This window comes from Trichosurus vulpecula, chromosome 1 (genome assembly GCF_011100635.1).
Source record: "Trichosurus vulpecula isolate mTriVul1 chromosome 1, mTriVul1.pri, whole genome shotgun sequence".
Lineage (NCBI taxonomy): Eukaryota > Metazoa > Chordata > Mammalia > Diprotodontia > Phalangeridae > Trichosurus > Trichosurus vulpecula.
Genome location: NC_050573.1, coordinates 363,479,498 through 363,492,464, shown reverse-complemented (window position 1 = coordinate 363,492,464; position 12,967 = coordinate 363,479,498). Strand labels below are relative to the sequence as shown.

General features: G+C 38.8%; 1 protein-coding gene across 6 annotated transcripts in view; it reads right to left on the bottom strand.

Moving 5' to 3' along the window:
• Positions 1 to 12,967, bottom strand: part of FHOD3 (formin homology 2 domain containing 3) — a 726,388-nt gene that overhangs the window by 197,635 nt on the left and 515,786 nt on the right. For all 6 annotated transcript variants that reach the window (XM_036756241.1, XM_036756258.1, XM_036756249.1 and 3 more), the window contains 2 exons: positions 11,788 to 11,931; positions 6,775 to 7,013 (listed from right to left, as the gene is read on the bottom strand). In XM_036756241.1, the coding sequence (XP_036612136.1) occupies positions 6,775 to 7,013; positions 11,788 to 11,931 (383 nt within the window). The remainder of the gene's footprint in view (positions 1 to 6,774; positions 7,014 to 11,787; positions 11,932 to 12,967) is intronic.

The following is a 12,967-nucleotide window of genomic DNA, read 5'->3' as shown; positions in this document are numbered from 1 at the left end:
AGCAGTATTCAAGGCAAGGCATAGACTCAGAATAAGCAGATGGAAAATTAATTAGGTCAACAGACCTCTATGGGATATAATATTGATGCCAACTTAACCCTTCTCTCCTCCCTCTAATAAATCCGTTTCTTTTAGTAATGCCCAGATGCAAAGATTAATACCTATATACTCTTTCTCCAAACCTCCAGACATCCTTAATATATTCATAATCATGCTTCAAAACAGTGAGAGCCCAAAACGTGGAGCAGTTAGTTGATAACACCGAGAATTTGATTTCTCTCATGTTGCCAAGTTGCTATTCCTAAAGCACAGATCTAAGTCTGCCATCTTTCTTTTCAAGAAGTTTCGGTGGCTCCTTTTTTTTTTAAAGATAAAAATGCAAACTCCTTTGTTTGGCATATAAAACCCTTCCCAATCTAGCTCCAATCTATTGTTTTCTGGAATGATTTCATATCCCTTGGCTGAACTCAACTTTGTAGCCAAACAGTCCTACTTCACGGTCCCCTTTCTCTATGGGACATCCCATCTCCTATCTCTATACATATTTTCCCCAGATTGTTGCCTCCTAACCCCTGCTTCTTGGAATCCCTAGTTCCCTACAGGGCTCAGCTTAAGGATCACCTTCTATAGAAAGTCTTTTCAAGGCCAGCAGTTGTTAGGGCTCCCTTCTAAAATTACCTCATATTTGCTTTGCATATATTTATTCACTTATACACATACATATTATTTTCCTTTAATAGGATATAAGCTCCTCTAGAAGAGCAGCTGTTTCTTTTTTTGCCTTTGTATCCTTAGCTTAATAGAGACTTAATACATGCTTAATGAACTGAACTTCATGGCTCTCTAGCTCTCTTTAATGAGCTGGCTCCAAGAGCTCATATCATTTGCACAAAAACAATGTTAGCTTATAAATTCTATTTGAAAGTATTCTATGTCATTTTTAAGATGTATAAGAACTCTCAAAAAGAGCATCCCTGTTTTAATGGGGAACCACTGAAATTGTGCTATTAGTACTGGGAAGGTAGATGGGATACATCAGAGGAAATCACTCAGAACCAGTACTGAACTACTTTTGGTCCTGGTACTAAAAGACTCTTCAAAGTTTGGGCTGCTTTATCCCAAGGTCATCTCGTGATTTCAAGTCTGTTTAGATCACCCCTAGAGCAGCTATGTGGCACAGTGCCAGGCCATTTTCCTGAGTTCAAATGTGGCCTCAGACACTTAATAGCTGTGTGACTCTGGGTAAGTCACTTAATCCTGTTTGCCTCAGCTGAGCTGGAAAAGGAAATGGCAAACCAGTCTAGTATCTTTGCCAAGAAAACCCCAAATGGGGTCATGAAGAGCTGAACACCAATGAAAAATGACTCAACAACAATTAACAATAACAACAACAGACCATCCCTAGAGATGAGGTGGGGTGAGGTTATAGTAAGGAGGTTCCCAATTTTGTGTGGTCTGATATAATTCTAGAACTAGTTCTGAGGAGAGCAGATACACAGCCTAGATCTCTTTGCAAGGAATTTTCAAAGGGAATGATAGTGAGATAGGGCATTGGCATTCCATAGAGGGAGCCACCCTCTGCATCCCAATAGGTGTCATGCTTTTCCATTTCTATGCCTTTTCTCACACTGTTTCCCACACCTGAAATGACTTCTTTCTTGTCAACTCTTCCATTTCTACTCATCTTTCAAAGACCAATTCATATGCAGCCTGTTCTTTGAAATCTTCCCTGTTACTCCCCTACTAATGTTAACAATGACCTCAAACCTTACAGGGCACTTAACTATAGAATGTAATATTACACGGTATCTGTGTCTTATTCTCCTATGAGATGGTGAGTTCCATGAGCGCAGGGTCCATGTCCCATCTAAACTTTTTAATCTTCTGTACCTGGGCGGGGTGGGGCTTGATAAATATTTTACTGAACTTCGAGGCTCATAAAGAAACAGCATGGTTAGGTTTTAAACCCCACATCAGGCACTTAAGTATTAGCCATGTGACCATGAGTAAATCACTTGCTACCTCTGACCCTCCGTGAACTTACCTTTTTTTTTTTTTAGAAGAGGGAGAAAGGGGAGAGGGATAATAAGACCTACGTTTCGGAATTGTGAGGTTCAAGGGAGATTACGTGATGCTTTGCAAATCTTAAAACACTATAGAAATGTCAATCATTCTGATCAATGAAGGCAGCCAACACATTCTAAAGAGAGTCCAGAGCTAGGAAAAGGAGGAACCAGGTTACTATAGGCCAAGCCTCAAGCAGGTTTAAGATACAGTGAGCCCTGTAGGAACATAAAACACAACTGAAGCCAACTTTAAAAAGTAATAATTAAAAGAATCAATTAAAAAGGAAACTAGGTTAAAAGAATTCCACTTAGTTCCTCCCAGAGAATTAGCAGTCAGGAAAACTCCCTCCCCCTCCCCCCCACCCTAGAGCTGCAAGACAGGCAAGGTGAAGCTTTTTACCCCAATTCCCCTCAGGCTGGCCCTTTTCTTCTTAAGGAGGAAGGAAGCAAAACATTCTCTTTATTCCCTCTGAGGACCAGTAAAGAACTAGCTTACCGCCAAATAGGTGTCATTCCTATAGTCCTATCCCTCCTGCTTCCCAAGACCCAAACATTCACCTTATCTTGGCCTTAATGCATATCTATACCACAGGGTGGGGGGGGTGGGGACCGAGGTTTCCAGCCTTCTCCATCAAAGATGGTCAGGGAGATGGGGAGTGGGGCTTGGAATTGGTTTCTTCCCCTGCCAGCTGTGTCATCTGACAAGCTCAGCAGCCCAGCACCCTCTTATATGTTTAGAAACAATAGAGGGAATAGTGGGAATTTGGGACTCGGCAGCACTCCTTCAAGGTGTGTGTGTAGGGGGTGTTCCCTCTCTTTGTTTAAATGGCAAAGGCACAATTGGACAACTCAAGCTTCCAATTCTAGATCAGAGGGAAAAGAGTGATAGAAGAGGGTAAGCAGAGTAGTGGCCACCCCTACTCTCCAGCAGGAGTGAGGCAAGGGACTATAGAGCATTTCATTTACAATTCAGAAGACCTAGGTGTGACTTTCAGTTTGGCCTCTTATTACCAATGTACTCTGGGAAGTCATTTTACTGAGCCTCAGTTTACCAATTCCTTCTAGGACTAAATCTTAGGACACCCATGATTTTTTTTCTCTTGCCTCCCTCCTCATAAAAAGACTCAATCTCTTCCTCTCTACCCCACCCACTGGAGGATCCCAGAAATATTCTCCATATTCTAGCTTTTGCAGCCTCTCTGCCAGCACTGGATCCTGCTTGATGAAGGCTTTGCTTCTTGGAAACTCCGGTGATCAGAGTAGCTAAGCTGTCAGTTTAACTGACCTCTCCCAAAGCCACAATCTAAACATTATTCAGATGTTCTCAGTCGTCACCATCTACCGCTCATGTAGCGCGGCTGTGATCTCATGGAACACAATCATCAGCTCATAACTTTAAAAGAATTAAAGGTAATACGTACTAGGCTGGGGTCTTGTTTTTCCTTTCAAATCAAATCCAGTTGTGGTTTTGTCTATCTAGGTCTTGGTATTTATTTAATCCCACTCCCTCCAGGAAAGAAAGGAAAAGGGAAAGAGATCGGGAAAAAGGAAAAGCAAGGAATATGATAAAAAATTAAACTTTAGGAACAAACAGGTTAACCAATGCAATCAGTTTTGGAAAGACAAGTAATAGCTTTGGGCAGGATAGCTTGAAAGAAGGAAAAGCTGGAGGCAGGGAGCTGAGAAGACAAAAAGACTGGTGAGAAGACTCAAAGTGATTCTTTGGGACGATGTGTCAAAGGAACAAGAGATAATTAGTCTGAACAAGAGGACACATGGAAGGTGCGGGAGGAACAACAGGGGGAGGTGGCGTCTGTCCCCGAGTATTTAAAGGATTGTCAGGAAAGGATCCCTGCTGGAGGTGGCACCTGAGCAAAGCCCTTAAGGAAGCTTGGGATGCTGAGAGGCAGAGGTGAGGAGAAAGAACGTCCCAGATAAGGAGGAAGTGGGCAGGGGGAAGTCTGTATGAAGGCACATTTAAAAATAGAGGAACACCTTGCAATGCAGGAACGATCATTATGAAAGCACCTGAAATGTAGTTTGTAGAGGGATCAGGCATGAAAAAGACCTCTGTATGCAAGCAAATCAGAAACTACCTCTCATCCAGAAAGCAGAGTATAAATCAGTACTTATAATTCATTTCTCAAACACCTATAAGATATCCTGCATTGGACATTTCTGCTTTTTCTTAAATGATTCAAACTTTAGTTTTATTTATGATCCGATGACCTAAATCAGGGCTGTCCAACCTTAGGTTTTTATTGAAACAACAGACAATATATTTTTATTTGCCTTTTTTAGCGAGAGCTCTGTGGTAGCTCAGCTTCGTTTAGTAAAGCATTTATGTAAATTTCTATGCTTATAGGCCAGCTGCATTAATCACACTGCGGGCTGTATGCAGCTCACAGGCCACATTTTGGACAGCCCTGACCTAAATAATCATATAACTTTTGCACCCAGCCAATTAGGTGATTCAAAAAGAGCTCTTATTTGTAAATATAAACATATATGATATATGCATATATTATATATTTATATATACATATATACACATATACATATAAATACATACAAAGAGGTGATAGTCAATCATGAACATTTAGTAAACAACCACCTTGTGCCAGGCACTGTGCTAAGCTCTGAGGATACTGCCCTCAAGGAGCTCATAGACTGATGGAAGAGGCCACAAGGAAACAAAAATGTACAAACAAGCTACATACAGGAAATAATTAAGAGAGGAAAGGCACCAGAATTAATAGGGGCTGGGAAAGGCTTCCTGGATTTTAGTTGGGATTTTTAAAAATGAAGGATGTAGAAATGAAGGAGGAGATCACTCCAGGCATGGAGGGGACAGACAGACATGATAGATAGAAAGACAAGTAGATAGGAAGATAGATGATAGATAGATCAGTAGAGTGGAAACTAATCAGCACCTGAGCTTCTAGTTTTAGAAAAGTTTACTTGCCCCTAGTCACCCAGAAGGCAGGAGCACAAGAACCCAAAGTTTTCTGACTCCCAGTCTGTTTCAACAATTCGGCTAGCAGAAGCTGTGAAGGTGAAAAACCAACACGAGCCCAAAAACAAGAACGCTGCAAGCCCAGGTTCTTTTGATCTGCTTTACTAAGGAAAGCAACATTAAGGGGTAAACAATCTTACTTTAACCCAGCATACAAATATCATTCACTTATTTCAGGGGAAAAAGCTAGCACCCTGAAATTCAAAGCAAATACAAACAAATTACAAACATCAAGAGACAGACCTTGTCTGATTCAAATCTTGATTCACAGTTACCAGAGTTTAACAAAGTCCGAACATCCGGGTTTACAAGCTGGAAGTCTCTTAACGACAGCTGCCCAGGGTCTCCACAGCAGCACACCACCAAGAGTGAAAGTCCTAAGCAAATAGCTCTGTCTTCTCTTTTTATGCACTCTTTAGCCCTCATCAAACTCATCTGAGCGACCAGAACTAAAGCTCTTAATATTGGCTCTGGTCTTAGCAACTCCCCTTAGGACCCTGAGGACTTCATGCCCACATAGGCTTAGCACCTAATAGACAGGGGTTTGGGCCTGGGGCTTAGCACCTAATAAGACTCAAAGACACCCAACTTAATTGATATTACAAAGTCCAAACCTTTACATTATCCAAAATGACTAAAAATGTGTGTGTGTATAAATACATACATACGTGTGTATATATATATATATATGTAACATATCCTTTCTAAACAAACATAATTACTTTAAAAAATACATTCTGGAGATAGTGCATGGTGCATAGATAGTGCACAGTACCCACTTAAGACCCAGCTATTTGTCTCCTCAATATTGCATTAACTTCAAAGCCATATTGCCCCTTGGTTAAGTGAGAAAATTAAGTTTTTTTAAAAATTTAATCTGCAAAGCTGGGTACCAAACAATGTAAAATGATGATTCTCATATACATACAGATGCACACCAAGCCCCCCTAACACACACTACACACACCCATACTCCCTGACACACACAGAAGTTGTATTTATAAAATATAGCCTGACACAGCCATTTAGTCTTAATTGTATTACATAACAACACTCACTGGGTGTGTCACTGCTTTTTCTGAACTACCTGTAGTTTCTAAATTGTCTACTCTAACTTCACTTCCCTGCCTTACATAGGCCCCTCAATATCTATAATCTCAGACTTGTGCGGTTTTCCACTTCTAACCAAGAGAAAGTCTGAGGGAAAGGTTTTATGTTCTCCCTCATGATCCACTAAGCTAAAGTCACCAGAGACTTTAGACTTTCACAAGGTCTCTTCCAAAGCATATGAACATTGTAGTTCACGATCCACTGTTAGTTTGGAGACCAGAAGTACCAACTCTATCCCATCTGACAAAAGTGCACCAGATTCTGAAGTGCATAATGGAGAAATTCGTTTTAGACCAAACCATGAATGCGTCAGGCTGGTGAGATGAAGGCTCCCACATCCCACAGCAGAGTGAGCATTCTTGCTTGCCCTGGACAGCTTCACAGAGAGATCCTGCTGACTCTTTAGATAAAGATCTATATGAGAGAGGAGGCAGAACTCCTGAGCTGGAACCAGAGTCAGAAAGGGTATGAGACCGATCAGTGGGGATAGGGGTGAGCTGTGCTGATCTCTCCCTCCTCTCCCTCTGGTCATCACCGAGCTACCATTTGAGGGAAAGCAAAGCTTTGGGTAAATGGGCTTACTTTTCACTGAGATCTCCAACAGGATGACTTTGGCTGAGCTTGAAGCTAGGAGCTGGCTGGTTACAGGGACTAGTAGGAGCTGATAAAGTGCTTTTAACACTCTGAACTGAGTGCCTCCGGCTCCTTCTTCGATTTAATCCCCGATGTTCACTTGAACCCAGACTAGCCCTTCGCCGGTCTTTCCGTCCATTGGGGGGAGGTTCAGCATTCTCATCACCATCTTCATGTCTCAGTGTCATCTAAAAAAGGAAAAAAAAGGGAAAGGTACTCATTCAAATTCACTGCTTATACTAATTTGCCAGGAAGTGTGGAAAAAGACAGTAGAGGCAAACACATGGTGAATGCAGCCTTGCAACACTCCTGAGTGCAACCAGAAGCAGATTAAAATGCAATTAGGAAATATTTAACAATATAAATAAAAATGCATTAGAACATAGATAATGTTAATACATATAAACACGCATCCTGCAGGAATCCTTTTTTAAAATTACTTAATGAGCCCCCGTTTCTATTTGAAGATGATACCATTAACATATGAGGAAAAGCAGTAGTTTTTAGTGTTTTATTAGAGGTACATATTTATTAATATTTCAAGCAATGGCAAGGAACATTCAGAGACCTATCTGTAGGGTTGATTATCAGTAACTTATCAATAACATATAACATCAGATACTGCAGGATAAGGTCAAGAAATTTCCATGACAGAGATCTAAAATACTGTAAATTATTAGAACAGGAGGACTTTGTATCTTTAATATACTTAAAAATTCTAGTATATTATAATCAATTGGCAAGTAAGTAATCATCTTGATTCTGCCATTATTGGCCTAAGTCAGAGGCCTAGTTTATTCAGCTATGTACCATAAATATCCTCCAATTCTACTTCACCTGTAAGTTTGAGACTGTTTCTCCTACCATTCTCTTTGGCCAATAGCCATAAAAAGGACATCAGCCTCACTCCTCTACTCATTGCTTTCACCTTCTCACATCTGGGATGTGATGGCACTTACGTTGTGGCTGACAAGTTGATTGTCTTTTTTAAAAGCTTTTATTTAGTATTTTATTTTTCCCCAGTTACAAGTAAAAACAATTTTTAACATTCGTTTTTAAAACTTTGAGTTTCAAATGAAAAAGCAGCAGTCTTCCAGTTAGGAGAATTGGGTTTGAATCTTGACTCTGACATTTAACATCCCCATAAGGATGAACTTTGAGCCTAATATTCCTTACATATGAAATGGAAATAATAATACTTACCTGCCTCACAGGGGCCTTGTGAGGAGAGGACTTTGTAAAACTTAAAAGTTTATTATTATTACTAAGATTTCTTATTGGCCCTAAATATTTTATATCGGTTTTAGAAAGTATCTAATATCCACAGTTTTCCCTCTTAGTCTATGGCAGTAAGTTTTACTTTCTTGATGGTTAAAAATTAGGAAAATTACATAGGTATCTAATACTTCAATAGGGAGCATTCTATGAGTCCTGATAACTAGGACATTTTTGTCAAAAATATCATCTTCTGCATAACTTTCTTAAGTTTCGCCTCATCTAAGTTCTCGTTTTCTCTGTCAACAGCCTTTAATCATTCTGTACCGCTGGCTCAATATTTTTTAAGCTCTTCATATATCTTCATACAGAACAGATTGGGATGCCCACAAATTCTTTATCTTTGTGATTTAAGGTGAGCTGAAGAAAATGAACCAAAAAACAGAATTAAGATATTCATCTTAATTTTCATCAGTCCCAACAGTATTAATGTGGCATGGAAACTGCAAAAATGTTTACAATAATTCCCATTCTCAAAGCTAAATAGATACATTTTCTCTGTGCGCCTGGTCACCATGTATAGCACTTATCCTAGAAAATGCAAGAACGAAGAAGTCAATGCAAAGAGCCACATCTTTTCCCCTTCTTCTCTAACTTCAACATTATCTGCCTAGAAGATTGCCTGACATTACCATATGAACTCCCCAGTGTCCCAAGAATTGAAATCTTTTTTTTTTTTACCCCATTCAGGCATCTGACAAAGTAACATGTTGTGTGGTCTGGGGCAAATTATTTAACCTTTATGTGCCTCAGGCAACTCCCAAAGATTAAATGAGGTCATATTTCAACTCAGGTCTTCCTGACTCCGGGTCCAGTGCTCTCTCCAGTGTGCCAACCAAATACAATGAAATTGAGATGAGAAGTGAAGGACTATAGGAAATCAAGAGTCTGGCTTCAACCTAAGTGCCTATCTCTTCCTATTTCTCCTTTTCTCACATACATGGGTAGGGCTTTGCAAAACAGAAGGAGCTCCCACATTAGTAGTTCCCCATAAGGATGAAATCTCAAATCCTATGGGTAAGAGAAATCATAAATTAATAATGCAAATGAATCCCTCAGATATTCTAAGTCAGCTTGATAGTCTTCTAAACATTAAATTATCTAAGAATCCATCAGTTGATATAATGATTTTAGGATACACACACCAGGCTTGTTAATGAAACTTAAGATTGCTTCTATAAGGGAATCTGAATTGGAAAAACAACTTTCCTATCGGATATAATACCAAAAAAATTTCTTAACTAAAGAGGAAAATACCCAGGCAAACTCACAAGTCAGTTCACTTTGAATGGCAGCTCCTGGGATAAACCTACCTTAAGCTCCACTTATATCTCTAATTGCCTATTAGAACAGTTAGATAATAGGAACAAAAGGTTAAGACAGGATAAGAATGTCCACAATTTTAAAAAATTAATAGCCTGAGGTATAAATAATTGCTAGCATTCCATTTACATTGTCTTTAAAGAGACATTTCCTCATTAATTACATACCAGTAGGTGGTAGATAGAATGAAACAAGCCTGAAAAATAAGACTGAGAAAACAAAGAACTGGCCCTCTTATATTTTGGCTTGATAAAGCCAAAAACAGCCAAGATAAACAAAAACACCAAAAACCTAACACAAACAAACCCTGGCAAAGTTATCAAGATAATGTCACAAATGAAGTTTGGTTGAAGCCAATCAAAGACTTGTTAGACTTTGATTATTTTATTTATTTCTCTTACCAAAAAAAAATTGGATTATAGCAGACACCCATGGTCGATTTTGGACTTGGGAAATCAGAGGCAATAATGAATACAGTCTGGGATCAGCCTTAGGGGCTGGCAGTTTTGATAAGGGAGGCAAAGTAGGGAAAGAGAGGGAAAGGGAGAAATAGGAAGAGATAGGTATTTCCAAAGAAGCCAGATTCTTATTTTCACTTTCACTTACTGCACTACTCCTGTCAGTCTCAGCCCTTTATGCATTGTAGTGAGGTGTTCAAGTGGATAGACTGCTAGGCTTGGGGTCAAGAAGAGAAGAATTCAAATCTGACCTTAGAGCCTTACTAACTGTGTGATCTTGAGCAGATCACTCAATCTCTGTTTGCCTCAGTTTCCTCAACTGTAAACCAACGATAATAAAATCACTATCTCACAAGGTTGTTGCAAGGACCAAATGAAATAACATTTGTAAAGCATTCAACATAATGCCTGGCACATAGTAGGCACCTCACAAATGCTGAGTATTATTATTTGTATTATCATTCCTGTACATCTTTATTTTGAGTATCAATCCAAAATTTTTCCCTACTTGTAGAAATTTCTAGAATTATACTATTTCTTCCATATTTTGTCAAATTATAAAGGGTCTTCTCTTTTGGAAAAAAAAAATGGAAGTTTAGTGAGATATGAGCAATATATTTCTACCAATACTGGGGAAAGAGTTTGTTCTGACTAGGATTGGGAGCACATGCTCACCTTGGGGAGGTCTATTCCTACAGACCCCCTACTTTCTCAGATTCTATAAACTTCCAATGTCTTCAGGTAGGTTTTTTGTTTTACTGACACTAACCTGGAACACTAAGAGATAATATCCATGGTATAGCCTTTTCTGACCATCAACCTACTTCTTATAATGCCTTATGACAAAGTGTTAAATGGTACTGACTCTGACGGGCAGTTAAGACAGAGTGCTAGGCCCGGAGTCGGGAAGACCTGAGTTTAAATCTGGCCTCAGACACTTATTAGCTGTGTGATCCTGGGCAAGGCACTTAACCCTGTCTGCCTCAGTTCCCTCATCTATAAAATGAGCTGGAGAGGAAATGGCAAAACACTGTAGTATCTTTGCCAAGAAAACCCCAAATAGGGTCACGAAGAGTCAGACATAACTGAAACAACCGGGCAGTAACAACAGTGACTTTGATAATGCAATATTTTCAAGATTAAGCTTATTTTCAAGACATATCATGAGAAAGACATCTTCATGCATTTTCTGTTGCAATCAAATTGGACTATTAGCTCTTGCTCAAACTCAACACTCCATCTCTCATCTCCACTCATTTGCATCAGCTGCCCCCCTTTCTTAGACCATAACTCCTTCTTAATCTATGTCCTCAGAATTCTTACCTTCTTGTAAGGCTCCTTTCATGGAGTGCTACCTCCTCTGTGTAGTCTTCCCTGATCCCCTTAGTTGTTAATATTCTCTCTTTTCTTGAATAATTTTGTATTTATCTGTGTACAAGTTGAATCTCCCCAATACAATACAAACTCTTCAGGGGATGGAATTGTTTTGTCTTTGCATCCCTAGTACCTAAAATAGTACCTAGGACATAGAAGTGCTTAATAGATGTTTGTTGAACTAAACTGAATACAGCACACATGTAGCAGTGGGAAATACACATTTGAAGAAAGTTTAATGAGAAGTCAAAGTAAGCTAGATTATCCCCAAAGCACTAAGATGAAACAATGAAAAATGGAAAAGATCTGTGAAGATATTTGTAACAAATGATTCTGTCATTGGCAATAACTCAATATTTTTTTTTAAAAAAATGAATGTTAAAAAATTTCACACGTAATTGGGAAATAGTGAAATAAATAAAAATATATATAAAAAAAGAGAACAGGAGAGTTAACCAAATTTTCCCTAAGTTATGTTTTCCTTCCAATCTTTAAAGTTAGCACTTGGATAACCAAGGGCAGACTAAGTTACCTCATAGATGTTAAATTGTTCCACCAAGTCCAAGTCTGTGCCTTTCTTGTTCAAATGTCTCTGAGAAATGGCTTCAATGCCGAGCTCCTCCAGACAATCTACAACATCGTAGAAAGCATCTTGATCTGGCAATCCTGAAAGAGTCTGAGGAGAGAAAAAATATTCACAGTTGTAAAAGATTTCAACAAATCTGCCCAGAAAGGCTGATTTGGCAGCAGCAAGATTTCCCAACAAGTTTTTTTTTTAAACATGGCAGTCATTGATCCCAGTCAAAACAAAGTGGACAGCATCATCAAAGCAGAGCAGATTGGGTAAAAAACATGAACTTGTTTGAGCAAATTGTTTTCAGAATGTATAAAAACCAGATTTAGGGCAATAAACCCTCTCTTTTTTCCTTTTTGGCTAAATTATCATCATTCTTTTTTGATTAAAATTCAACAGAGGCTTCTCTGATCTATACAACTTAGAATGTGAAAATAGAAAAAAAATTAGAGCAACCAAAAAAAAAAAAAAGAAAAAACCCAGCTGATAACATATTCATTCACTGAATCATTTGAATATCTATTTAGTACTAAGTAACCATATATATCATGTAACCTTACTGAAACTCAGTTTCCTCATATGTAAAAAGAGGACATTCAGGGGAGCTAGGAGGCACAGTGAGTAGAGCACTGGCCCTGGAGTCAGGAGGACCTGAGTTCAAATCTGGCCTCAGGCAGTTGACACACTAGCTGTGTGATCTTGGGCAAGTCACTTAACCCCAATTGCCCTGCCTTCCCCCCCTCAAAAAAAAAAGTCATTCATACAACCAACCTCCTTGGGTTGTTTTGAGAAGGTTATTTGTAAATCTTAAAGTACTATATTCTAAGTTGTTGCTGTTAATAGAAATAATATTAAGAATAATTGATTACATTGTTCTAACTATAAATTTCTATAGGGAGATATAGAATTTTCCAAGTAGAGGATCTCCAACTACCAAACACTGAGTACTACCATGTGAAAAACCTTATATAAATATCAAAGTTGAGTAAGACATTAATTATTGCCCTGAAGGAGCTTATCAATTTTTCCATGGACTTCTGCCTTTTTAACCTGTTGAAGAGATATAGAATCCATACCTAAATAAGCAAAGTCTCCCAGACCACTCTCAATTCCATACCAGTTCTTTAAAATCAGAACC